Below are 27,446 nucleotides of genomic sequence, written 5' to 3' on the forward strand. Positions count from 1 at the left end.
CGTGAATTTATGAGTGTTTAGTAAAGAGCAAAAGAAAGGATGAAATAAAGGGGACTCAAGAATTCTAACCATGTCATCACAATACCTAAATGATATATGATTTTTCTCATATATTTACCTAACATTTAATATCGATCCATTGTATCTTGTACTTCAGACTTATGCTTTTTGAGAACATTACTTGAAAACTGCAATGAATCACATTGTTCTATCAAGTTCACATGATTGAACTATAATAGTAAATATGATAAAGACTTTGACACTGTTGCAAGGTCCTTTTAGATCCAAATAATGTCAAATCTACTAAATAGCTGGAACGTTAAGCGATGCACAAACTTTTATCGGTCGTTGAATTTGATTAACTTCTTATTACTACTTATAGTCCATCACATTGTTTACCATGTCAAATTTGTATATAGCTACAATGCTGATATAGCTACAATCCTAAAAGGAAATTAGTAAGAAAGTGAGGACTTTTGCGATATATATCAACGAATTACCGAAAAAAGAAGGCACAAAACTGGAGGAAAATCGAAACGTACGCTTTGGTGGAGGCATACGTGGTCAGAAGAGGAAACGAAGGGATACACACTGAGGAACCAGAACCACTGTTCAAGATCGCTCCTCTCTTCCTCTTCAACATTCCATCGATCACTCCCTTCGTCGCCCACACCGCTGCATTGACGTTCACTCTCAACATGCTCTCCATCAACTCTCGATCCACCTCATGAAAGCACCTCGGGTATGGATAAGCCGACCCCGCATTGTTGATGAGCAACCCGACGTCGATCCCTTCCGTGGCTCCTGCAATGGCTGCCGCTATCTCCTCTTCGCTCAGCTTCGTGAGGTCCGCGACCCCAGTCTGGACCTGGACAAACTATCTCATGCATCGGATATACCATCACTCAGGAATTCACGCGAATTTTTAACGTAAATGGCATATGAAGTGCTAACTATGTGATGGACCTCGGTGGTTGCTCCGAATCTATCCCTCAGCTCACTCGAGGTGGCTTCGAGTTTGCTGGGGTTCCAGCTAATGAGCCCAAGGTTGAGGCCCTTGGAGGCGAGCTCGAAGACCAGGGCTTTCCTGATGCCGTCGGTGGTGCCGGTGACAACGGCCCACGAGCCGTAGTCCTGCAAGTCCTTCAGGTTCCTCAGGAAGTGGCGTGCAGCCATCGGGCGAAGGCGAGCAGGTTCTTGAAGAGCGAGATGAAGCATAGTACGGTGGCCGTGGCGATCAAGAAGTCCGCAAGTACCATCGCTTTGTGCGGAGTATGGTATCACCACATAAGGTAGTGTTGGCAATTGCTAAACATTTATAGACGTGTCTCTCACCTCACTGCTCTGCACAACTCCGCGACGTACCATCTCTCCTCACCCGCCCGAAAGCTAGTTTTGTACCCAGATATTCCTATTGTAAATTGTCATAGTGTAAATTATTTTCTCGCAGTGATCTATATATATATATATTATATTTTGTTGATATGTGCATGATGAGATGCAATAAAGACACCGGTTTGTCTTAATGTGATGTGATGTGATGTGGTTAAGAGGGGTCTGAATAATTATATTTTAAATGAAGTATAAATAGGATGGTTTTAGAAGATAGCCAACTGCTAATAATAGAACGTTTCAAAAAAGAATGCTCCCCCTTTTTCTCTCACACTCCATAAAAAAAGAACGAACAAAAGGCAATTTCATTTCTATTTTAAGAAAACAATTAACATTAACGCTGAAGAATGTGAATACTTTCTTCGTGATTGTACCGACCATCATGAAATCGTATTGTCCATCGTTCACTTGTGATTCAACGTATATTCATAGGTAATTCATTTATTACACAATAAAAATGTTAGTTGTTTCTTCCGCCATCTTTCATCCCTCATTGGTCTCAGAGCCTATGTCATGATATTTATCTTGTTTTTCTGTCGAATTTCTTGCAAACTGTTTAATATGGGGATTAAGAGAATGAATTTCATATTGTTTGAATGTTCATTGATTAGAAATTGCAACATGAATCATCGAAAACGAACCAAAGCAATGAATGGCTTTAGAGGTCCTAGACAACCATCTTTGTTTTGGCCATTTTTCGGAATATTTTTCGTCCAAATTCAATTTTTGAATATATGAAATGAAAGTATTTGTCGAGACGATCATAATGGCAGGTGACATGCCATCGGACGACGCTAGATGCGCCTACACGTGCCAGAAGCCGTTGTGTGTAAGCGCCACCCACACGCTGAGAATGCCCAGCACATGAGTGCCACACGTGCGTTGGCGAATCAATGTGGGCCGACGTCAATGATGACATTACCAATAGTCGGTAACTGACCTACTAACCAGCGACTCGACCAACCGAAGATCCAATCTGACCTGCATGAAGACCTAACTCGAAGACCCGACCAAGTTGATTGGTCAGGCAATCCGATCGATTGGACAGGCCAGAAGCCATATTGGCTTGCCGTCACATGCACCACATGTGCCAAGCACTCCAACAACATGTGTAAGTGTGTGGGAGTCCAATCGGCCTGTAGTTGGTGGTGTTTGGTTTGTATAAATGTGCTCTACATTGTGATGTATTTATTTTATATGTTTGAATCTTTTAAAGGTGTAAAAATGCGTACAAAACCCTAAATACGCATAATTTTTGGGGTATAAGCAAATTGTTTATTCTTTCAAACTTGTATTTCTCTATGGTTTTGGAAATACATAAGTTAGTTTACATGTAAATGACCACAGATATGTCGTGTAGAACTTGACTTGATGACAACATGTATATGCTTTAATATGCTTGCAATTTCCTAGTTTCGAATAAACTCAAACAATGGCTGTAGATCATTGATCTTTTCACTACATCATGAATTCCGCTTTCGATTGTAGCTGTTGTATGAATGTTTGTACGTTTATTCACATCGTGCTATGCTTTTTGATATTAATAGAAAATGTAGAAATTACATGAAGTCATGTAATTATTTTTTTTTTTAGTGAAAGTTGTAGGTTGGTAGAATTTGTTGGAAGATATGCCGTGATTGTGTGCATGATTGCCCAACACATTGTTGGAAGTTTTGATCTAATTTGATCATAATTTGTATGTATATCAATTAAATATTAGATTTAGATCTAGATTGATACTTAGGATCATTTACTTCTTTTCACAATTTACACCTTGTATTATATCTAAGGAGACTTGTACATTTACAATTACATTGAAGACAATACATAAAAATTTTCCTATGTCTTCTCTTTGGACTATGTCCTTCTCCATCTTTCCTTCCTTAATTTTGCTTTCTTTCATAATTCAAATGAGTCCTTGCATAGAACTTGACATTTGCACAAATTAAACTAATTAATGATAGTAAAATAATAATATACAAAAGCTGATTGGGAACATAGTGAATTTTCGTTTCTGTACATTTTATTGAATTATCATTAATTTAGTTTGTCTTTACTGCAAATTAAATGTGTATTAATCTAGAAAATGTGTTAATATTGATTCTGCATTTATTATGTCAACACGGCTATAGCAATTGATTATGTTTTTGACATCAAAGACCATTGTGACTGACTTCAATAAGGGTGAAAAGATGAATGGTTATAATTATGATATTTTGCATTAAAAGGTTCAGTACATTTTTAATGAGTAGGAGGTTTTGTAAACCCTCAACCGCACCATGAATAAACTTGAGCATGGAATCTCAGTTCAACATAGAAGGGATCAAGAAATTTATAAAGCTTGGAAAAAGAAAAATAGCATCGCTTGCATTACGTTACTGATTTGTATGTAAAATGATATCATATATGAATTTGAAGGTTATAATAAAGCTTAAGTAATATCGCCTTGAAAGATAAGATTAGGAATATATCTGCCATAAAGTTGAGAAGACTCATCATCAAGTTTAACACATATCAAAAACACTCAAATCTAATGATGAGGTAGCATCTTCAAGAAATGTTAAACATGATATGTGAACTGAAGTCGACAGGTTACGCTCCTTACTAATGAACAACAAGTTCATGCTATTATAAGGTATCTTTTCGACAGTTTGGTGCATATAAAAATCAATATGACGTATAATGAGAATATTATAATTTTTGACAATATAACATGTCATTTGGAATTGGAGGATGAGTGTCTAAAAGCTACAAAATCCTCTGTCCATGCTTATGTTGCTAAATTGCGCTTCTACAAAGTTTCGAGCTTCAAGCATACAGGGAAACATAAATTCAACAACAAAGGGAATAAGATTGATTAGGCACCCAATAGAGAGTTAAGAAATTCCGACGCAAAAAATGTGATGGAAAGAAGGACAAGACTAAGATGATTAATGCTTTTAAGGCATCGATGGTGAAAGAATCTGAGATGACTGATAATGATCTCATGAATTATTTCCTTAGGATCGAAGTGAAGCAAAGTGCCAAGGGATTTTTTATTTCCCAAAAATGATATGCAGAAAATATCATTGAAAAATCTATATAAAGAATTGTACTTTGATCAATGCACTAATTGAGTGTGGAACCAAACTTTCAAAGTTTGATGATGGTGCCGATATTAATTTGATATATTATAGAAGCTTGATTGGGAGTTTGAGATACTTGACATGCACGAGACCAGATATTATGTATATTGTTGGAATTATGAGTTGATATATAGAGAAGCCAAAGTCATCTCATCTTAAAGATATAAAAAATATACTTCAGTGCATCAAATGTACTACTTCTCATGGCCTACACTACTATCGTTTTGAATCCTTCTAACTTAGAGCTCATTTAGATAGTGATTATGTTGGAGATATCAATGATCGAAAGAGCACTACAGATTTTGTATTTTTCTTATGTGAAAATGCTTTCACGTGATTATCAAAGAAGCAAGCCAGTGTCAATGTCACTCTATCGACATGTAAACTTGATAATGGAAGGTACAAATAGAATAGTAAACACTATCTTTTAACAATCTTGTGGGCACCACCGCGTAAGTATTTGAATGTAAAAAGTGAATCGTGCTTAAGAGGGTCCAAAGTAGAAGCGTGATCTTTGTTGAAAGACCCGAAAACACAGTGTATAAACGAAAACTTATGCGTACCGAATGAAAAATAGAAAGTCTTCATATCACATGCCATATTCAAGGCTCGACCACAGACCCATATCACGCCACTCCAAGCTTTCATATCCAAGTCATGTACACAAGCTGCAATTACGTCGGGGTGCGTCTGAAAATGCGATTACCATGTTCGATGACCTAACGACGCGATCTTTCTCGAGCCCCTCTCAACCATTTCGCGTAGCATTCGAGACCCCAAACGATGATTGTGTCCAGCGTGCGTGCCACGAACGCCTGAACCGAGTGCGACCAATAGGGGTTGCACACCCGGTCGTACCCGATCCACCGCACGCTAGCTCTGCTGAATATCTCCGCCGAAGGTATGAAGAGATACCGTCTCTTCATCCTGGTCATTTTGGTGGCAATGAAAAGGGGAGCCTGCAATATAATTGGGATTCAAGCGCAGCGTTAGTTCTAAAAGCTTTTTCCTTGGGACTTGCGATTCATTAATTTCTATGAAAACTTAATTACACATTTGAAGTGAATCTCTAACATCCAGGCATAACTGTTTATACCTTTGCGAGATACAATGCCAGAAAAACCGTTTTCCTTTAGCTCATAGGGTGCGTTTGGTTCGGCATTTGGAAAGCCCATTGGGAAAATGCAAAGCAGTTTAGCCTAAAGGGCTTTGGAGGGAATGCAAAGATTGTTTGGTAAATTCTGCTTTGAAAAGCAACTTTGAGATAAATGTTGTTTGGTAAAAAAAACACATTTATAAAGCCCATTTGGTGATTAATGTAATTTTTTTTATTTGTTTAAAATTAAGAAAATAATGTTTGTAACCTTTTTAATTTATATTTGATAACAATTTTAAAGATGTTGTGTAAACAATTTTATTAAAATTAAAATTCATTTTTTTTTTTTTTACTAAAAGACATCAAATAGAAAAAATTTACGTGCGCTATTTCTCAATTAAATTAAAAATACTTTAATTACAATAAAAACATAATAACATATGCTTTGAGGAAAGAGTTCATTATCCTTAAAAATTACAAATATCCTTAATTACTTCATAAATGCATAGCTATTTGATCACGTAGACATCAAATAGAAAAAATTTACGTGCGCTATTTCTCAATTGTGATAAAAATATTTTAATTACAATAAAAACATGATAACATATGATTTGAGGAAAGAGTTCATTATCCTTAAAAATTACAAATATCCTTAATTACTTCGTAAATGCATAGCTATTTGATCACGTAGACATCAAATAGAAAAAAATTTACGTGCGCTCTTTCTCAATTAAAATAAAAATACTTTAATTACAATAAAAACATGATAACATATGATTTGAGGAAAGAGTTCATTATCCTTAAAAATTACAAATATCCTTAATTACTTCATAAATGCATAGCTATTTGATCACGTAGACATCAAATAGAAAAAATTTACGTGCGCTCTTTCTCAATTAAAATAAAAATACTTTAATTACAATAAAAACATGATAACATATGCTTTGAGGAAAGAGTTCATTATCCTTAAAAATTACAAATATCCTTAATTACTTCATAAATGCATAGCTATTTGATCACGTAAACATGCCATATCAGATGCTACATCATCATTTGAAGCATTACCCTCCCCATTTACATTATCAGGATCAATTGTATATAAATTGGGATCCAAATCTACTATAGCAAAATGTGTATCATTCAAGGCATTTCTTCGTATATAATTGTGCAAAGTCATCGTTGCTATCACAATTTTCACTTGCTTTGTATATGGATAACTTGGCATGCCCTTTAAAATTTTCCACTTCTTCTTCAATACGCCAAAAGCTCGCTCAATTTCTGATCGTAGTGAGGAGTGAGCACGATTGAACACTTCTTTATAACCTGTCGGTTGAGGACCTTGTTGAAACTCAGGTAAATGATATCTAACTTCTTTATATGGCCCCAAATAATCTGTGGGATTTGGATATCCAGCATCGACCAAATAATATTTACCTACACAAAAAAAAAATTGTAAATTTAATCAACATATAACACATACGTATATTAATGCATAAAAACTATTAATTAACTAACCTTTTGGAGGATGAGGAAATTGTAAATCATGTCTCCTGATAGCTTCATAAAAGATACGAGTGTCATGAGCTGTTCCCTCCCAACCGGCCCACATGTAAGTAAATTCCATGTTAAAATTACACATTGCCATCACATTTTGCGTCGGTGTTCCTTTTCGACCAATAAAACGAAGCTGCTCACTTGTAGGTACCACCGCTGGAATATGAGTACCATCTATAGCTCCAATACAATCCTAGAACAAGAAGAAGAATATTATTTGATTTATATTTAATTCATATTTTGTATTGTATAATCATAACTTACCTTAAATTGTGGAAAAAATCTTGTATTATTCCTGATCTTCTTTGGAACTTCCTTGAATTGTCGATCGGATGGTTGGATCAAGTTTGCTCCCATTCACATACTTTATCCAAAACTAAGCTAAATAGCCTGGATATGGTTTCCCAGAATGCTGAAAGCGCTCTTGTGCTAACCTATTACCTATATTATGTCCTAAAATATGAAGAAATAATCCTAACATTTCTACAACATCAATATTTCTAGTTCCTTTCAAACCATATCGTGTCACTAAATCATTCATTAAATTATTAAACACAATTCTATCCATTCTAAACATTTGATAAAACCTTTCTGGATTAGCATCTATATCCATCAACTCTCTCAACCATGCATTTCCAGTAAATGATGAGGTCATGCACGGTATTTTTTCACCATATATTGACTGATAAACACTAACACCGCAAGTATGTGCAGCTACACAAAGTTGCCAATATTCTTCTTCCTCTTTTTCATGGTTTTCCCTTTCAGAAGAGTCATCCATAACTGATCAAAGTAACAAAATAGAATTAGAATAAGATATATAATGAATTATTTAAATCATTCATTAACAAAAAAACACTTATCATATATATGTATGCAAACTCCATTCGATAAAAAAACACCAATTAAAAACAAGTCTGATAACGTAGCATAAATATGTCTCACCAACTAATACAAATAAGTAGTGCAAATATATATTAAATTACAATAACATTACACGTGAAAAATATAAATAGCAAATATCCTAGTGAGCCCTACGTTGTGCGAACTTATACTTGAGCCACGTGACTTTTTCTTGATCATCATCTAAGTTCATAAAGATTTGCCTATTATCTTTCATTTCTGAAAAATAATCTAGTGCAAAAAAATATAACTCTTGATTTTGCTTTATCTCAGGTATAGCTTTCAACGTCTCCATGAGTTCCTTGTAAGGATCAACCTCTTTGGCATAACTTCTACATTCAATAGCTGAACAAATCCTCTCCATTTGCAATGCTAGCTTATCAGCCGTACTTTTCTTTTATTTCTTTTCTTGAGATTGTCTCACCGAACTCTGTGACGTTCTTTTATCACTTCGATGTTGGTCACTGCTCTTTCCACCTATATCGTCCTCTATATTATCATTAGTAAATCCTGCTCCTGCTGAACCACCAATGTCAAATTGTGTGGCGACAACATCCTCATCAATATGTAAGCCTTGTGCAGGATTCCATGGGATGCTCCCAAAGGGCAACAGTATCTCCAAACATTCTATCCAATAAAGCTTGAAGATCTGGATGTATGCCTTTCATCCTAAAAGGTCTAACCTTAGGATTTTCCTGTTGTAATAAACATTTTCATGAGTTTTATAGTAAAAAAATGAACTTAAAAAAATTTAATAAAAGAATGGAAAAAACCTGAATTTTCATCTCCCACCATTCATCACTTGCATCAATGGTATTCTTTCTTGGATCCCATCCTAATCCAGTTTCCTTATGAACCAATGTCTTCCATCTTTTCCAATCTTCCTTCAGATTATCCCACTTACTTTTCATTTGACCTTTATCATACTTTTTGCCCCTTAGGTCCTCAAACTTCTTAATTATAACCGTCCATCCATCCCTTTTGTTGTTTGCAGGACGATTGCCATTGTCAATTTGTTCAACGCATAACTTACAAAATGTTTCTGTTGGAGAAATCCTCGTGAAGAGTTTTGAAGTTGACAAAACGTTTCCATCGCCTAGTCTCGAAGGTCGCAGACTCGTTGGTTAAAGTCTCAAGACTTCCGGACAGCCGACTCAAGACTCAAAGTCTATCCTCATTGACATCACGATCCGTTGAAGAAAGGTTATCCCGAACTGAATGTTTTGCTCAGATTCAACCTTATCATCCGGAGAAGATCTCATGGCTGGAGAAGACGTATCAGAATCCTTTGATTGATCAAATTTGATTCAATGACTGAAGATTCGATGATTGTCTAAATATTATTGGAAGGTTCTACTTATGGAAACCGAGATCCTGATTGTATGGGCGAACAGATTGATGGGCTATCAACACGTTCCTTTAATAGCTCAAATGATCTTCCTAATTGATTCCGTCCAATGGGTAGATTGGAGGAATTCCTTTGGTAAGTGCCAACGGGTATGATGGCATAAAGGAGTATATAAGGAAGACGTCCTTAGTTGTTCGAGGAAGTGCGCGATAGAAAAATTCCAAAGTCTGAAGCTCCTATTTGTTTAGATAAATCCTTTGAGCGAATACTTTTATACAAAAGAGAGTCTATATTTGTGAGAGACCTTGAGGAGGTGTGGCAGTACATCTACACTGTGGAATGAAGGCAAAGCTGTGCTGTAACTACTCTTTTGATCATAGTGAAATCCAGCCGGTGGGCTGTTAGTGCGGAAGAGTGGACATAGGTTTGGAAAAGCTGAACCACTATAAATCCTGTGTTCCAATTTCTCTCTTCCTACCTTGATCGTATTTCAATTTGTTAAGAATTGCTTCCGTATATCGACAAATTGTTTGTGCGCCTATTCACCCCCCTCTAGGTGTTTATACTAGCAATATCAATTGGTATCAGAGCTCGTGTACTTACTTTATTTGAAGTGTTTTACTTCATAGTAAAAGATCCATTGCTAGTATGTTAGCACCAGGGCTGATGGAAGGGCAAAGCAATACCAGACCACCCTACTTTGATGGAAAGGATTACAACATCCGGAAGAACAAAATGAAAGCTTTCCTACGATCAAAGGATCCTCTGGAATGGGACGTTGTAGAAAAGGAATTACTCCTACCACTGCATCAGTCTCTGAAAGAGGAAAAGAAACTGAAGAATCCAGCGGAATGTCTCAGGAAGAAAAAACCAAGAGATAGACACTCGATGCAAAAGCAATTTACTCCTTATATTGTGCTTTATCACCAACTGAATATAATAGAATATCTTCTTGTGGTACAGCAAAAGAAGTTTGGGACAGATTGCATATCACCTATGAAGGAACAGACGAGTAAAGGAAACAAGAATCAACATTCTTCTTGGTCAATACGAAGCCTTCGTAATGAAACCAGAGAATCAATAACCGACATGTTTAGTCGTTTTACAGATATTGTGAATGGTCTTGAAAATCAAGGTCAACCAACTTCTGATCCCATGAAGGTAAACAAGCTACTGCGTGGACTCTCAAGGGATTGGAATCACATAAAGACTTCGATAAGAGAGACGCAGAGAATTATGCCACTATCTGTCGACGAGCTGATTGGAACTCTTCAGTCCTATGAAGTGGAAATGATCAATGAAGATAAAGATCCAAAAGGTAAGAAATCCATTGCATTAAAATCAAATGATGATTCTGATGATACAGATTCTGAAGATGATATGGACGATGAGGAGCTTGCTCTCATGATAAGAAGATTCAGAAAACTAAACAGAAAAGGAAGAAGGTTCAACTCAAAGAAACAAGGCTTTCAAAGACAGCAGACCAAGTCTGTTGATGATGAGGAACCAAATAAAGATGTAGTCTCGCTTTTGAATGCAAGAAAAAGGGACACATCGACCCAACTGTCCTCTTTTGAAGAAGAAGAAAGGAAAAGCTGAAAAATTTCGAAAAGCTCTCAAAGCTGAAACCCGGAGTGATACCGAGTGTGAAGAAAGTGATAATGAATATGCCAATCTATGTCCGATGGCACAATCGGACTCGGACTGGATCGGACTGGATCGACTCGACGGTGAATTTGAGGCAAGTAATTTTAAAATTCCTGTCAAAGTTTCTAAATATATTGATGAACTATGCTTTAGTCTTAAGATTTCTCTCAAAAGAATTTCCAAACTGAAAAAGAAAACTCAGCTCTAAAACTAAAAGAAAATGTTTTAGAAGAAAGAGTTAAAAGTCTAGACATGTCTGTTTCCAATCTTTTGAAAGAAAATGCTTGTTTAAAAACAGACTTATCTAATATATCAAAGAAATTTTCTATGGGGTCTGAAAAACTTGAGAAAATTCTTTCAGCGCAAAGACATTACTTCAATAAGTCTGGTCTAGGTATGACAGAAGAAACAATTCCCTTGATTGATTTTCCTAAAGTAAAAGAAAGAATCAAGAAAAGGTTTTCGAGTGAAGTTTACAAAAATCACTTCAAAAGAGTTTTTGTTAAACCCGTAGGAAGAAATGCTCTCAAATGTTCAAAGTGTAATAGTCCGGATCACTTTGAAAAAGAGTGTCCTATGGTATGGAAACCTGTTAAGAAAGTATGGGCTAATACTGTTTTATATTACTAACACCAAAGGACCCAAGAAAGTTTGGGTACCAAAGAAAGCTTGAGACTTTATTTTAAATGCAGGTCTCTGTCAAGAAACAGGTAAAGTGGTATCTTGACAGCGGATGCTCAAGACACATGACAGGAGACTCAAATTGTTTTATAAAGCTTGCTCAAGTAAATGGTGGAAAAGTTTCATTTGGAGGAAATAGCAAAGGAAGTATTGTGGGATTTGGAACCGTGAAAATTGGTACTCTCACAATAAGTAATGTCTCCCTAGTGGAAGGACTCAATTACAATCTTCTCAGCATTAGTTAATTGTGTGATACTGGTTTCAAGATCTTCTTTCAAGAATGAACATGTTCTGGAATCAGTAAAGACTACTCAATCTTTCATGGGTCGAAGACATGGAAATATCTATCTTCTGGATGTGAAACCAAATGAATCGCAATGCCTTATCTCAATTCAAGACGAAGCAAGCTTATGGCACAAAAAGCTTGGTCATGTCAACATGAAGCAATTAGCCAAAATTTCTTCAAAACAGCTTGTTCGAGGACTACCCAGTTGCCATACCAAAAGACTGATTCATGCACTCCATGTATTCTCGGGAAAGCAGGTAAGAAATTCTTTTAAGCCAATTAATTATGTCTCTACTAATCATGTACTACGGTTGCTGCATATGGATTTCTTCGGACCAACCAGAACTCAAAGCATTGGGGTAAGAAGTATTGCCTAGTAATTGTTGATGATTACTCCCGTTTTACTTGGGTATATTTCCTTGCAAGTAAGTCTGAAACCTTTTCGTATTTTAAAAATTTGCTAAAATGATTCAAAATGAAAAAGGATGTGTTATATCAAGTATAAGAACAGATCATGGAGGTGAATTTGAAAATCAAGATTTTACAAAATTCCGTGATGAATCTGCTGTAAGCATGTGTTTTCCTCTCCATATACTCCTCAAAAAATGGAGTTGTGGAAAGAAAGAAAGAAGATCTCTTCAAGAAATGGCTAGAACTCTTTTAATTGAAAGTAAAATTTCTTCTCGATTTTGGGCAAGTTTGTTTCAACAGCTTGCTATATCATCAATAGAGTCTTCTTAAGATCTATTCTTCGAAAACCCCTTATGAGTTATTCAAAGATAAGAAACCTATTGTTTCATACTTTCATGTATTTGGGTGCAAATGTTTCATATTGAAAAATGCAAAAGATCGAGTTGGTAAGTTTGAAGAACGATCGATGAAGGTATCTTCCTTGGATATTCTACTTCAAGCAAAGCCTACAGAGTCTATAACAAGAAGAGCCGGTGTGGAGGAGTCAATGAATGTCAAATTTCAAGACTCAACGCAAGATGAATCAAGTCGACTCATCAAGAAGAGTCTCGAACTCGCTATGCACCCTCCAAAGTCTACAACTCAAGAAGCATCTCGGACTGGAAAACCAGCTTCGGGATGTTCGTGAAGATCTAAACAAAGAAAGAGATCATCAACCAGACAAATCAACGAGTAACTGGAAGCATAAGTCTAGTCATCCCAAAGATCTTATAATCGGCGAAATTAATGAAGGAATTCGCACCGAGATCCAAAAGGCGAGAATAGTCTAGTGTCTTTGTGGCACTCGTTTCGAAATTGAACCAAAGAGCATAGAAGAAGCTTTATCGATGAAAGCTGGATTGAAGCTATGCAAGAAGAGCTCGCATAGTTCAGCATAAATGATGTCTGAAATTGACATCCAAACCTAAAGGTAAAACTGTTATTGGAGCTAAATGGGTTTTCGAAACAAGATGAACGAAAAGGAAAAGTCGTACGAAATAAAGCAAGACTCGTGGCCAAGGGATATATGCAAGAAGAAGGAATAGACTATGATGAGACTTACGCTCCGGTGGCAAGGTTAGAAGCTATTCGACTATTACTTGTGTTTGCCTGTTATAAGAATTTCAGGTTATTCCAAATGGACGTAAAAAGCGCCTTCCTAAATGGATTTATCCATGAGGAAGTATATGTGGAACAACCACCAGGGTTTGAAGACCCAAAGAAGCCGACTCGGTCTTGGACCGAAAAGGCTTTGTATGGTTTAAAGCAAGCACCTCGGGCTTGGTACGACAGATTGAGTAAGTTTTTAATTCAAAATGGTTTTGTCAAAGGTAAAGTAGATACGACCTTATTTATCAAGAAGGAAAACAAAAGTTTCTTACTTGTTCAAATATATGTGGATGACATTATTTTCGGATCCTCTAATGAGAATCAGTGCAAGAAATTTTCTAAGTCTATGCGGGATGAGTTTGAAATGAGTATGATGGGAGAATTAACATTCTTTCTTGGTCTTCAAATAAAACAATTGAAGGAATGAACTTTTATTTTTCAAGAAAAATATGTGAATGATCTTGTCAAAAGGTTTGGACTGGAGAATTGCAAAAGGTCGACATTCCAATGTCAAGTTCTTTAAAGATAGACAAAGATGAAGAATGGAAGAAAGTTGATCAAAAGCTGTACAGAGCATTATTGGATCACTTCTTTATCTTACTGCCTCTAGACCTGATATTTTGTTGAGTGTTTGCATCTCGTGCTAGGTTTCAATCGATCCTAGAGAATCTCATCTCGGTGCTGCGAAACGCATCATTAAATACGTCGCTTCATCATCAAGCATCGGTCTTTGGTATCCTAAGAAGGAGACTTTAATCTTCCTGGGATATTCGACGCAGATCTGGCCGGTTGCGAGTTGATAGAAAGAGCACTTCGAGAACTTGCCGGTTGCTTGGAAGCAGGACGGTGTCTTGGTTTTCAAGGAAACAAAGCACTTGTGTCTCTTTCAACAACGAAGCGAGTATGTAGCTCTTGGAAGCTGCTGTTCGCAAATTCTATGGATAAAACAACAGCTAAGAGACTTTGAAATTGAAGACTCATGCACGGAGATTAATTGCGACAACACCAGCGCTATCAACCTCACCAAAAATCCAATTCTCCACTCAAGAGCAAAGCATATAGAGATTCGACATCACTTTATAAGAGACCATGTTCAAAATGGAGATGTTTCAATTCAATTTGTTGACTCAAAGAATCAACTGGCGGATATATTCACAAAGCCTTTGGAGAAAAATCAATTTGAGTCTATACGGTCCCGGACTCAACATTTTGAGGTATGAGGATATCAAAGTCTAAAGACTTTCGACTCGAGCTTACAAGACTTTATCTACTTGTCTTGGCTCGACCTTCGATTGTAAGTCTTTCTCTCTCCAATCTTATCTTGAAAAGGTACGATCATCAGACTATGTTTAAATTGTTGCTATATTTAATTAACATAAATATTGCATCGATTCATTTTCAAAAGGGAAGTTATTTTTGAAATAACTATTTTTGCGGATAAAGACAGTTATTTTGAAAAGGCATATTTTTATTTCTTTTGTGACGGTTTGTTTACTCTTCTTTTTAACCGAACGAGCACCGTCGATTTCTCTTCACTTTTCTACTCTCTCAAAAACCCTAGAAAGCATCAATCCTCCATTCCCGTTTGTCTTCTTCGGTAAATCTTCAAAAAGTTGTCATCTTTTCTGGGAAAGTCAAGCAAGGAAACTTCCAAACACTATTAAAGATGTCTTCTTCACGAAAGTCGTCAAGAATCGCAAGCAGGGGACCACAGAGAATGAGTGAGGGGCCTACGCACTTCGATCTTACTGAAGATGAAGTTACTCCAGATCAGCAACCGAGCCCACAACATTCTCGCGGCGTCACTCTCCACCATCTAGTCCTCAAGGCGTTGTTGATCGCATCGGAAGAAATCATCGAGGAGGCGGACCCGTAAGAGTTCAAAAGCCCGCTTTTATTTACAAGCTATATCGTGCCTTAAAAGGAATTCGTACTCCTTTGAACTATGTTGATGAGTTTCTTAGAGACAAAGGATATAGGAACGAATATATCTTTCGAAAAATGGAAAGTTTGGGAATCGCTCGTAAAGGGGTGGTGAGGAAACCCTTGCGAATATCCCAAGTGATCCTCGTGATCGGGGGCCGAATCTGTAGATGGGAATGATGATGACAATCATTCAGTCTATTTCAACCGAAAATGGGTATTGCGGCTGAAATTCAAGGAAAAATGGGAGATTTGTTCAGATCAAAGGAACAAAAGGATCTCGTACTCGAAATTGCTTTGAAGCGTGGGGTAATAAACCTTAGAAGTGTGGACTTTGATTTTCTGGATGCTTTGTGAAAGTGAACTTGAGGGAAAAGTTCGATTATCTTCAACTTGAAAAGTTTTGCTCCGACTCTACCGAGGCTTATACTGAATTGATTTGCATATTTCTATTCAAATCTTAGCTTTTTGGATGCGAATAGATTCTCCTTCAGTGTTAAAGATCAAGACTATGTTGTGGATATGAACATGCTGGCAGATGTGCTAGAAGTTGAGAGAGGCAGATATCAACCAATCAAAGTTTCTATTGCTGGGGCTACACTTGAACTGGTGAAGGACAGGAGAACAGATGAGAATATCACTTACTCACGGATGAATGCATTCAACATCTTGCTTCACAAAATTGTGATCAATTGCCTTCGGCCGAAATCAACTTCCAAAACCGATGTGTCAAGTTCGAGGCAAAGTTGATGTATGCCATCCTCTCGTGGTAAGAAGTTTTCTCTCCCTCATACCGTTATGTTTCATATGTATAGAGCGGTGATGAAGGACAGAGGTCAACTCCCTTACCCAAGCCTTGTTACGAAGTTATTCAGACATCTGAATATTCAGCCTCCGCAAATCTTTTGTGTTCGATCATGCGATCATATGGTGGTAGGACTGAAAATGGTAACCAAAATGCGTCCGAATGAACCGAGCAAGGAATTGGAGAAATTCAAGGAGAAGACTCCTACCAAATCTCATCAATTCTCTTCTGCCGCTAAGAGAAAAGGGAAGGAGCCCATGGTTGCTTCATCAAAGAAAAGAAGAGCTCTCCTTGTTGAGGATGAAGATGATGACGAAGACATCACAATCTCTGCAATGGCTTTGAGGAATTTAGGTCGTCCTGTTCCACGAAAGAATCGGAACAAAAGACAAAAGAAGCGAGAGGAGAAGGAAGAAGGAGAAAGAGAAGCGAGCAAGAAGCGAGAGAAAGAAAGATCGAAGAAGAAAGAAGAGAAGGAGGAGAACCCGAGGAAATCTCTTCTCCACCAGTAGGCATGGAAACGGGGGAGATCGGGAGAAAGGAGTGACGTCTTCACATCCGGATGCAAGTGAAGGAGTCGATCGCTCGCCCGTGCACCCGGAAGATGTTTATGCATCTCAATTTCCAGAAGAAGGTCATGAAGCTTCATCACCAAACCTGCGAGATTATGCTGATCCACCATCGTCTGCTTATACTCCAGATCGAGCCGAAGCAAGTACTCAAACTGATAATTGAGCAGATTTTCGCAGAATCATGGATATTCTCTTGGAGATGAAAGGTCAGATTTATGCCTTGGGATGCGAAGTTCAAAGCTTGAAGAATGAAGGTCAAGCTTCTTCCTGTTCATTAAATGAAAAGATGCAAGCCCTCTCTATTCGAATCAGGCCAATGCCAAGAGTGAGGAGGTTGTACAATTGAATGAAGACTTTAAAAGGCCGGAAGGCATTGTTCGAGTCTATGGAAGATTTCCAGCTTGTCCGCGTTCCCAAGCAATCTTGATTTCATCTCATCCTTTTTAAATGATGACAAAAAGGGGGAGAGATGCATGATTTGAAAAAAACTTTCAATCTTTTTTAACTGTTTGTTGGATTGTGTTTGACTTTGTTTTGTGTCTGGACAAGAACTGCCTAGACTTGGACTTGACTTTACTGCTTTTATTGATCAATATTGATATCTTATGAATGGCTTAATCATATATTGGACTAACCTATTTTCTGTGGTTGCAGATTCTAGTGTTATTCTATTAGCCATTTATTTCTATAAGATATGCATATGTGGTTGAGAAATGTTTTGCAGGTCAAAGTTATCCAAATCTGAAGGTTTTGTCACCATCAAAAATGGGGAGATTGTTGGAGAAATCCTCGTGAAGAGTTTTGAAGTTGACAAAACGTTTCCATCGGTCTAGTCGAAGGTCGGCGGACTCGTTGGTTAAAGTCGAAGACTTCCGGACAGCCGGACTCAAGACTCAAAGTCTATCCTCATTGACACAGCGATCCGTTGAAGAAAGGTTATCCCGAACTGAATGTTTTGCTCGATTCAACCTTATCATCCGGAGAAGATCTCATGGCTGGAGAAGACGTATCGTAATCCTTTGATTGATCAAATTTGATTCAATGACTGAAGATTCGATGATTGTCTAAATATTATTGGAAGGTTCTACTTATGGAAACCGAGATCCCGATTGTATGGGCGAACATGATTGATGGACTATCAACACGTTCCTTTAATAGCTCGAATGATCTTCCTAATTGATTCCGTCCAATGGGTAAATTGGAGGAATTCCTTTGGTAAGTGCCAACGGGTATGATGGCATAAAGGAGTATATAAGGAAGACGTCCTTAGTTGTTCGAGGAAGTGCGCGATAGAAAAATTCCAAAGTCTGAAGCTCCTATTTGTTTAGATAAATCCTTTGAGCGAATACTTTTATACAAAAGAGAGTCTATATTTGTGAGAGACCTTGAGGAGGTGTGGCAAGACATCTACACTGTGTGGAATGAAGGCAAAGCTGTGCTTGTAACTACTCTTTTGATCATAGTGAAATCCAGCCGGTGGGCTGTCGGTGCGGAAGAGTGGACGTAGGCTTGGAAAAAGCTGAACCACTATAAATCCTGTGTTCCAATTTCTCTCTTCCTACCTTGATCGTATTTCAATTTGTTAAGAATTGCTTCCGTATATCGACAAATTGTTTGTGCGCCTATTCACCCCCCCTCTAGGTGTTTATACTAGCAATATCAGTTTCAACATCTTCAGGGCTCCAAAATGCCTTTTCTTTTGATGAACTTGCCATCTACTAATAAATGCAATATAAACAAATGCAGGTGAGACATGTGGTGTGGACTTCATACTTAGTTCACCATTTAAGATAGCTTTCAATCACCAAACATCAAGGAACATGAATACACATCATAGATATGTTTGTTTGAAACCCCAGAAGAAAAATATAGAATTGGGACTAACCTTTTTGGCTCTAGAAGAAGAGATTGCTGGTCGGATCCTGGATGAGCTTATTTCCACCTCTTGAGCAGTGTATCTGTTTTTTTGAAAAGTAAGCAATTGAGTTCAAATTACAAGTATTCGGGCTAGCAATAACTACATAACAGTAATAAAGATGATAAGGATCCATGGGAAGAAGAATATAAATATCCAAAAGAAGAAAAACAACTAAATGTGATCAGGAAAATCAGAAGAGCAGCAAACTCAATTGTGAAAACAGCATCATTAACTTCTAGGAAATCAAACAATTATAAGATACTGACACAACCAATGGGGATCAAATTGCAGAAATGTACAAAGCATGCACAGCAAATGACTAAGAACCAAAAGCAGAATTAAGTTATCTAGGTAAGAAAAGAAAAGGCAGTATTTAGTCAAATTACAAACCTCCCAAGAGCAAGCAGATTGCCAAAAGTGAATGTGATACCAAATTTGATTGGATGGAAGAAAACAAGCATAGACGCCAAGGCAAAAAATGATATTAGAACTAATAAGACATAGAAATACACACCACAGAAACGAAATAAGAACTACTTTTTTTATTCTCATGAACATCACATGTTTTAAATATCCAATCAGGAAAACATATATACTTGGTGCCCAAAGTGCTTGGTCCAAGTCATGGATAGAAAAATCTATCTTTGTTCTTTTTCCTTGAGAATCCCTAACAATGTACAAAAATCTGGTTTCTCCTTTTCCTGTACTCACTATTTCTTCCATATGGCATTGAAAGTTTGGACCTTTTAAATGACCCAATTAGTCCCACCAGGTCATAGCAGTCCCCAAAAGCCACCAAAACTTATAAATCACCAACGTAGGACGCCCAAGAGGTTAGCTTGAGGGAACGTGAGATAGGATTTTACAGAGTTAATTGCATAAAGGAATAGCTTCTTGAAGCCAAAAGGACTTTTCAGCATTTTTAAGACTACAGTCATGTCATATGACATGAAAGCAGCGTGACCGTGTATCAAAACACCACAAACAGCCAAGAATCCTGCCATGAGCTAGCAGTATTAATAGAGTGCTAACTAAATGTCTATAAGAAAATATAGAGCTTAGCCGCTTAATAAGTCCTTTTCAAAAAGAAAGACATCTGAAAATTTGTAGCCAAAAAGAGCATTCATTTCTAAGGCAGCTTCTCCTTTGCATAGAAAAAACGCATTACTTCCACAGGTGAATCTCTTGCCCTATCCTCAAAAGAGCCATCTAGACACCAAAAAGCTGTTTGCACTCCACGCTCACAAATGCCACTTTGTAGAAGTCGACCAAGATTGATCTCAGTTGCATTTGCAATTGCTAAAGCATGTTTACCACCAGAATACCGACTAGGGCCACAATCATGACCACCATCATGACCACAATCACGACTACAATCACCATCTCAGTCTATACTTGAACCTCAAGAAATAGGGCACGGACGAAGGGCTTACCAGTTCGGCCGGCTCGATGGTGCCGATTGGAAGGACTCGTCGGTGGAGCTGGCGCGCGGGCGAGGTGTCGACTCAAGCTCTGCCGCTCTAGGTCGCCGCTTTCCCTTGGACTCTCTGTCGCTCGAGCAAGAACTGGTATCACGAGGGAGGAGAGAGCGACGGAAGGGGAGAAGGGGAAGAGAGAGTCGGAAGGAGTCGTCGGTGGAGGCGGCGCGCGGGCGAGGTGTGTCGACTCAAGCTCGCCGCTCTAGCTTGCCGCTTTCCCTTGGACTCTCTGTTGCTCGAGCAAGAACTAGTATCACGAGGGAGGAGAGAGCGACGGAAGGGGAGAAGGGGAGGAGAGAGTCGGAAGGAGTCGTCGGTGGAGCTGGCGCGCGGGCGAGGTGTCGACTCAAGCTCTGCCGCTCTAGGTCGCCGCTTTCCCTTGGACTCTCTGTCGCTCGAGCAAGAACTGGTATCACGAGGGAGGAGAGAGCGACGGAAGGGGAGAAGGGGAGGAGAGAGCGAAGCGACGAGGAGAGAGCGAAGCGACGGGAAGGGGAGGAGAGAGGAGTGCGGATGAGCTAGGGTTTTTTTTTTCTATTTTCAAAATGGACAAAAGTGGGTTTTCAACAAATTTTGAGGGCAAAATCGACAACTTTAATTTTTTCATTAATTGAAGCCTTCAGCATTCCCAAGGGCCAGCTTTCATTTGAAAGCTCCTTCGGAATTGGTTGCCAAACGCCTCTCTTTGGCTGAAGGGGCTTTGGGGGCTGGATGGGCTTTCTAAATGCCCATCCAAACGCACCCATATAATGTCTTGTTTCACCAATTAGCAAAGGGCATCGAGTGGCATTTAACTAGCAAGTACAATCAATACAGCTAGGGAGTGAATGAGGCCTGCAGGGTCAATAAATTTACGGACCCATTTCTCTTCTTCTTACAGAAGTACATAATCGGTATTGCACCCTTCTTTCCACAGAGGAACTATTTTGAGTTTGTATAGGATGAAAGTCTTAAATTTATTATATGTTAGCCAATTCAATCATAAACCTTTTAATTGTAATAATTTAGTTCTAAACTTTTTAACGATTTGTCAATTTAGTCTTAAACTTTTTGAAAATTTGACAATTTAGTCATAAATCTATTATTTGGCCAAAAGGACTACATAGCCAAAATTTCAAAAGGTTTATGATTAATTGGAAAAATTATCAAAGTATTTATGATTAAATTGATACAATTAAAAGTATAAAGATTAAAATTTTAGGACTAATTTGGTATAATTGAAAGGTACTGAATTGACCTCTATACAATAAATTTAGGACTTTTTGAACAATTTTCCTCGTGGAGAACTCACAAGTGAAAGAGCAAATAAGTGATTGCATGGTCCAGCTGATATGAAACATGACCAGTAAGATAATCAAACGGACCAACGCATAGATTGGATTATATGAGCCCCAACATGCATTGTGGAATTGTCGCTAATCATGAAGTACCTAGGCTTCTAATCATCTTCCCTCTATTTGTGAAGTCATGGAGAATGAGACCTTGCTCCTAGTCTTTATTTTTTTGGGCTGAATATCACCCATTGAACAAGATTAAATTGATCTATTGGAACTTGAGCAGTTATTACGTCATTGAAGGAGAAAGTATATTATGCATCCATTTTATTACCAATGTGGAGAAGTGAGTTAATTAGTCTCAATAAAGTGATTGTGTTATGAAAGGAAATTCATTGGCATCTGATTTTCTTTTTTTAAAAGGAAAAAGTAAACATTATAACAATATTCTCTCGCAAATTTATGAGTATTTAGCTAGGAGAAGAAAATAAGACAGAACAAAGGCGACACAAGAATTCTAACCATATTATCACAATACCTAAATGATATATGATTTTTCTCATACATTTACCTGACATTGAATATCAATCCCTTGTCCCTTGTACTCCAGACTGATGCTTCTTGAGAATGTTGCTAGAAAACTGCAACGAATCACATTGATATATCTAAGTTCACATGATTGAACTATAAGAATAGATTGGATATAGACTTTGACACTGTTGAAAGGTCCTTTTAGATCCAAATAATGTGAAACATACTAAACTGTTGGAACATTAAGCGATGTATAAACTTTTGTCCGGCATTGAATTTGATTAACTTCTTATTACTGCTTATAGTCCATCACATTGTTTACAATGTCAAATTTGTATATCAATCCTGATATAGCTACAATCCTAAAAGGAAATTAGTAAGAAAGAGAAAAAATTTGCATTATAAATTTGATTAACAAACTACCGAAAAAAGAGGACACAAAACTGGGAGAAAATCGAAACTTACGCTTTGGTGGACGCATACAAGGTCAAAAGAGGATACGAAGAGATATACATGGCGGAACCAGATCCCATGTTCAAGATCGCTCCTCTCTTCCTCTTCAACATTCCATCGATCACTCCCTTCGTCGCCCACACCGCTGCGTTGACGTTCACTCTCAACATGCTCTCCGTCAACTCTCGATCCACCTCGTGAAAGTATTTCGGGCGAGAAGCCATCCCCGCGTTGTTGACCAGCAACCCGACGTCGATCCCTTCCGTCGCTCCTGCAATGGCCGCCGCTATCTCCTCTCCGCTCAGCTTCGCGAGATCGGCGACCACGGTCTTGACCTGGACAAAGTGTCTCGTGCGTCAGATGTACCATCACTCGGGAATTTTAACGTGAATGGCATATGAAGTGCTAACTATGTAATGGACCTCGGTGGTTGCTCCGAATCTATCCCTCAGCTCCCTCGAGGTGGCCTCGAGTTTGCTGGGGTTCCGACCGACGAGCACGAGGTTGAGGCCCTTGGAGGCGAGCTCGAACACCAGGGCTTTCCCGATGCCGTCGGTGGCGCCGGTGACGATGGCCCACGAGCCGTAGTCGCGCAAGTCCTTCGGCTTCCTGAGGAACGCGGCGTACAGCCATCGGGCAAAGGCGAGTAGGTTCTTGAAGAGCGAGAAGAAGCCTAGTACGGCGGCCGTGGCGATCAAGAAGTCCGCAAGAGCCATCGCTTTGTGCGGTGTGTAACCAGAGGACTTCGGGACGGCAACTGCTGAACATTTATTGACGTCTCTCTCACCTCACTGCTCTCCAAAACTCCGCGACGGAGCGGCTCTCCTCACCGCATATCACCCCATCCCCTCTCTTTCTCTCTCTTCCTTCTCTCTTCCAAAGATATTCTGTACTCGAATTTAGGGTGATCTACACCCCATCCCCTCTCTTTCTCTCTGTTCCTTCTCTCTTCCGACACGCGATATGGACACATGAAGATGACTCCATATGTTGGTACATTATTTTTAAAAGTGAAAAATTCTGACATGTTATATATTAAAATAATATTTTTATTTTTTATTAATTTAATTTAAATTCATAAATAAATAATAAAAAGAACTTATAATGAATTTACATTAATAATATTAATAAATCTATTTATAGAAAATTTAAAAGGTATATTAATAATTAATGCATACCCATATTTAGGAATATATTTCTAGCTTTAACAAAAATTATAAATGAAATAATAACTAAGAAAATATTATAATCAACTTATTTAAAAGAACTATGATATTTTATAATAATTAAAATTTAATAAAATTTAATTTTCAATATTTTTATTTTTAAAAATTGTTTTCTTTCTTTTTCAAACCCCTGCTCCCCAAAATTTGTTTTGCTCCCTCATTTCTGTCTCTCACGCCACTTCAGACACTCCCCTTCCCCTCAGCTTCTTCCTTTCTCCCTCACAATGATCTGTCATTTCCCTGAATTTTAGCTCCCACCTAACCCCAAAATTTATTCCCCCATTATTTTCTCTCTCCCAGGTCACCTCAAACACCCCCTCTCCCTCAGTTTCTTTTCCTCATTTTCTCTCCCAATGGCCTGCCACTTCCCAAGATGTTCTCTACCGCCCCACGCCACCCCTCTGATTTTGTGCCTCCCAATGTGTCAATTCCATCATTTCTCTCTCCCCACTCCCCCTCACGCCACCCCGCAGCTTGGTCCGCCATTACCTGTTTGTTTCTCTCTTCCCCCTTCACCCCACGCCACCCCCAACCCCCGGGCCCCCCCGCCTCATTTCTTCCCTTTCTTCCACCCTCCCATCCATCACCCGTTGTTTCTCCTCCCCCGCCTCCCTCCTCTCCACCTACTGTTCTTTCCCTTTCTTCCCCCTTCCCCCATCACCTATCAACCGCAACCTCCTCCTCCTTCTCACATGATCCTCTTTGCTCTCTTTTGGTCGCCTCACCGCCCCCTCCCACCCCTCAAATCCCTCCTCCTTCGTAACCGCAGCCTCAGCCTCGCCACTAGACCTCCATCGCAGCTTTGTAATCACGACGATCGCCATGGTTTCTGCTCTTCCTCTAACCCTCCCTCATCATCACGGCATCGCCTTCGCTCCCTCGCCCTCGTCTCCACTCTCCATTATCTTTTTCAACAATCTCTCCTGGACACATGTCAGAACGTGTTAAAGAAAAATTAACCACGTGTCAAAAAATCCATCACGTGTTGACCGCGTGTCCTAACATGTCCGGGGCGTGTTGGGCAAATCGGCACGTGTCGAACACGTCGACACGACACAGATGCTCCGACAGTGTGTCCGTGCTTCATAGCCCGCAGAAACCCACGGCCACACAGCCGTCGCGCCCCACCTTCGTTAGGCTTTTGAGACCTCTTAAAGCATTGGAGTAATCCCGTCGGACTAGAGCAATTTTCTGTCTTTTAAGTCTGGTCAACAGGGTAATGACCATAGCCTTCTTCTTGACCTAGTTTAGGATGAAGTTAACGTTCTTTAACTCGGGGGTTGCTAATAGAGATAGAGGCCTAACTAACGTTTGTTTGGAAACAGTCATTATTATGGCAAAGCGAAGGAAGGAAGAAATGACTTCTGACCAAAAAAAAAAAAAAAAAAAGGAAGGAAGAAATGACTAGACGAGTGCCGTACCTTCCACGTTTACCAAGCGCTGGATGCACTTGTCCCATTAGTCAAGCGAGGCTGGCTTCGTCCTATTCTGTCAAAACTCATAAAGATAGAAATTATTATGGAAACCGACATATCAAATAATAAATAAATAAAATAAATAAAAAATAGATCGAATATCATAATTAATTATAATAATTTACATTTATAAATATATATAATATATATATATTTTGTTATAAATCACACGATACAACGAAGATTATACATTATACATTCAAATCTTTTGTAGATTTCATTATATCAAATAATTCACATAGTGTTTAACCTTAAACTCACGTGGCTGGTGACTCGGGCGGCAGGGTTTGGCGCGGCTGCAGCAGGCATCGCCGAAGGAGATCGGCTGAGGCGCGGGCGGAGCGGCGAGGCAGCAGCAGCGGGCGGAGCAGGAGCAGCGTCGGGTCGTCGCGGGCCAGTGCAGGCAGGCGACGACGGGTGACGGCAGGCGGGTTGCTGGTGTCGCGCGGTGCTCGCGGACGAGCGGCTGGGGTGGCGATGGCCGGCGCAGCGGAGGCCTCGAGCAGGCGCAGGGCGAAGCAACGAAGAAGATGAACATTCACGTTTTTTCCTTTTCTTTTCTCTTTTTTCCAGCCTTCTGCCCCACGTCCCTCACCTGTTTCTCTCTCTCTCTCTGCTGTCCTTTCAGCAGAAGGGAAAAGCTTCCGCTGACTTTTTCATTTTTCCCTTTTTCCACGGAAACGAAAAATTCTTTCTTTTGTCTTCAGTTTTTGATCGAGAGGAAAGCCTTCGACGTGATCAAATAAAAAAGGGATAAATGTTTCAAAAATCCTACAATTTGTCACGAAAATGCATTTCAGTCCTAAAACTTACAAAAAGTATATTTAAGTTCTAAAACTTATCAAACTGTTTCAAACAAGTCTTAAGATCGACACCGTTAGCCTTTTCATTAAAAATGCGACGTGACATTTAAATAATTTTTATTTTTCACGTGATTTTTAAATTATTTTAAATTATTTTTTTAAAAAAATTTAGATTTAAAAACTAAAAAAATCACATTTATTCATTTTATCTTGTTTTCACCAAAAATTTTAAAAAAATTTAAAATATTTATTAAAAACATTTTAATTAAAAATAATTTTTTTAGTTAAAATATTTATAAAAAACATATTTAAAAAGTTAACATTATTTTTTAATTTATTTTTAAAAATAATTTAAAATAAAATTTTTAAGTTTTCTTTTTAGTTTTTGTTGAAAATAAGATAAGAATAAATTTAATTTTTTAGTTTTTAAATCTATTTTTTTTAAAAAATGAATAAAAAATAATTAAAAAATAAACCTAGAAAATAAAAATTATTTAAAATGCCACGTCAACATTTTTAACGGAAAATGCTAACGATGTCGATCTTAGGACTCATTTGAAATAATTTGATAAGTTTTAGGACTTAAATGCACTTTTTGTAAGTTTTAAGACTGAAATATATTTTCACAGTTAACAGAGACTTCAACACTTATCCCAATAAAAAAACCCCCCTCTTATGTATTATAGCAACCTATTTATAGATGAGTGGATTAGGGTTTTAAATCAACATCTATGAAGATTTTTTTCGAATGCAATATTTGTTCTTGATACGTATTGCTAAAGATTTAGGATTACAAGAGGATTTTTTTTTTTTCAAATTTCAAATTCTGCAAAAATGAGCTCACAATAATTTTTTCACACTTGCCCTATCTAAAGATATTAAAAAAACCTCCATCATATTCCGAAAAATTCCAAATATCTATTTCTTATAATAAAATTTTGGTAAAAAAAAAGATTTGAGCCAATTTGCTCTTTTCGTTAGCTTAGTCCAACTTATCAAATTAAAGCTCTCAACTATCAAGTTGAACTCATCCATCACTGGTCCAATGCAAATAAAAATGCTCCTAAAATTATCTACTATGCAACTTAATTCTATATTTTCTCCTTAGGGGTTAAAAAATGATCCCTAATTTTTAATGCGATAAATAATTAAATGGATTGCAAAAAATTTAGATGTCAACAACTATTGTTACGTCTATATCAGTCAAAACATCAAATATATACTTTGTTAATATCAGCAGTTACATAAATTGTTGGCTTTTTAGGTTCCACCTCGCTACAAGCACTATCCATGTCTATTATCCCGTTAATACTCATATCCAAGAGTTTCTAGTTGCAACTCCACCTTAAGTTGAACACCATTCAAATATGTATAAATACTATTATAATCACTCATA

The 27,446-nt window shown here is 38.0% G+C and overlaps 2 protein-coding genes and 1 pseudogene across 2 annotated transcripts; all 3 read right to left on the reverse strand.

Moving 5' to 3' along the window:
• Positions 1–353: 353 nt before the first annotated feature.
• Positions 354–1,370, reverse strand: LOC104417771 (annotated as a pseudogene).
• Positions 1,371–5,084: 3,714 nt separating this feature from the next.
• Positions 5,085–23,451, reverse strand: LOC104415733 (very-long-chain 3-oxoacyl-CoA reductase 1). The gene is made up of 4 exons (XM_010027077.3): positions 22,969–23,451; positions 22,559–22,881; positions 22,134–22,203; positions 5,085–5,476 (listed from the first exon to the last, which is right to left on the reverse strand). Exons 1-4 carry the CDS (start codon positions 23,260–23,262, stop codon positions 5,237–5,239), a joined length of 927 nt encoding a protein of 308 aa, XP_010025379.1. The 5' UTR covers positions 23,263–23,451; the 3' UTR covers positions 5,085–5,236.
• On the reverse strand, positions 6,601–7,945 carry LOC120286728. The gene is made up of 3 exons (XM_039299182.1): positions 7,432–7,945; positions 7,129–7,360; positions 6,601–7,047 (listed from the first exon to the last, which is right to left on the reverse strand). The coding sequence occupies exons 1-3, from the start codon at positions 7,522–7,524 to the stop codon at positions 6,608–6,610; spliced, it is 765 nt and encodes a 254-aa protein (XP_039155116.1). The 5' UTR covers positions 7,525–7,945; the 3' UTR covers positions 6,601–6,607.
• Positions 23,452–27,446: the final 3,995 nt, after the last annotated feature.

The sequence above is a fragment of the Eucalyptus grandis genome, chromosome 8, assembly GCF_016545825.1.
Source record: "Eucalyptus grandis isolate ANBG69807.140 chromosome 8, ASM1654582v1, whole genome shotgun sequence".
NCBI classification, from domain to species: domain Eukaryota; kingdom Viridiplantae; phylum Streptophyta; class Magnoliopsida; order Myrtales; family Myrtaceae; genus Eucalyptus; species Eucalyptus grandis.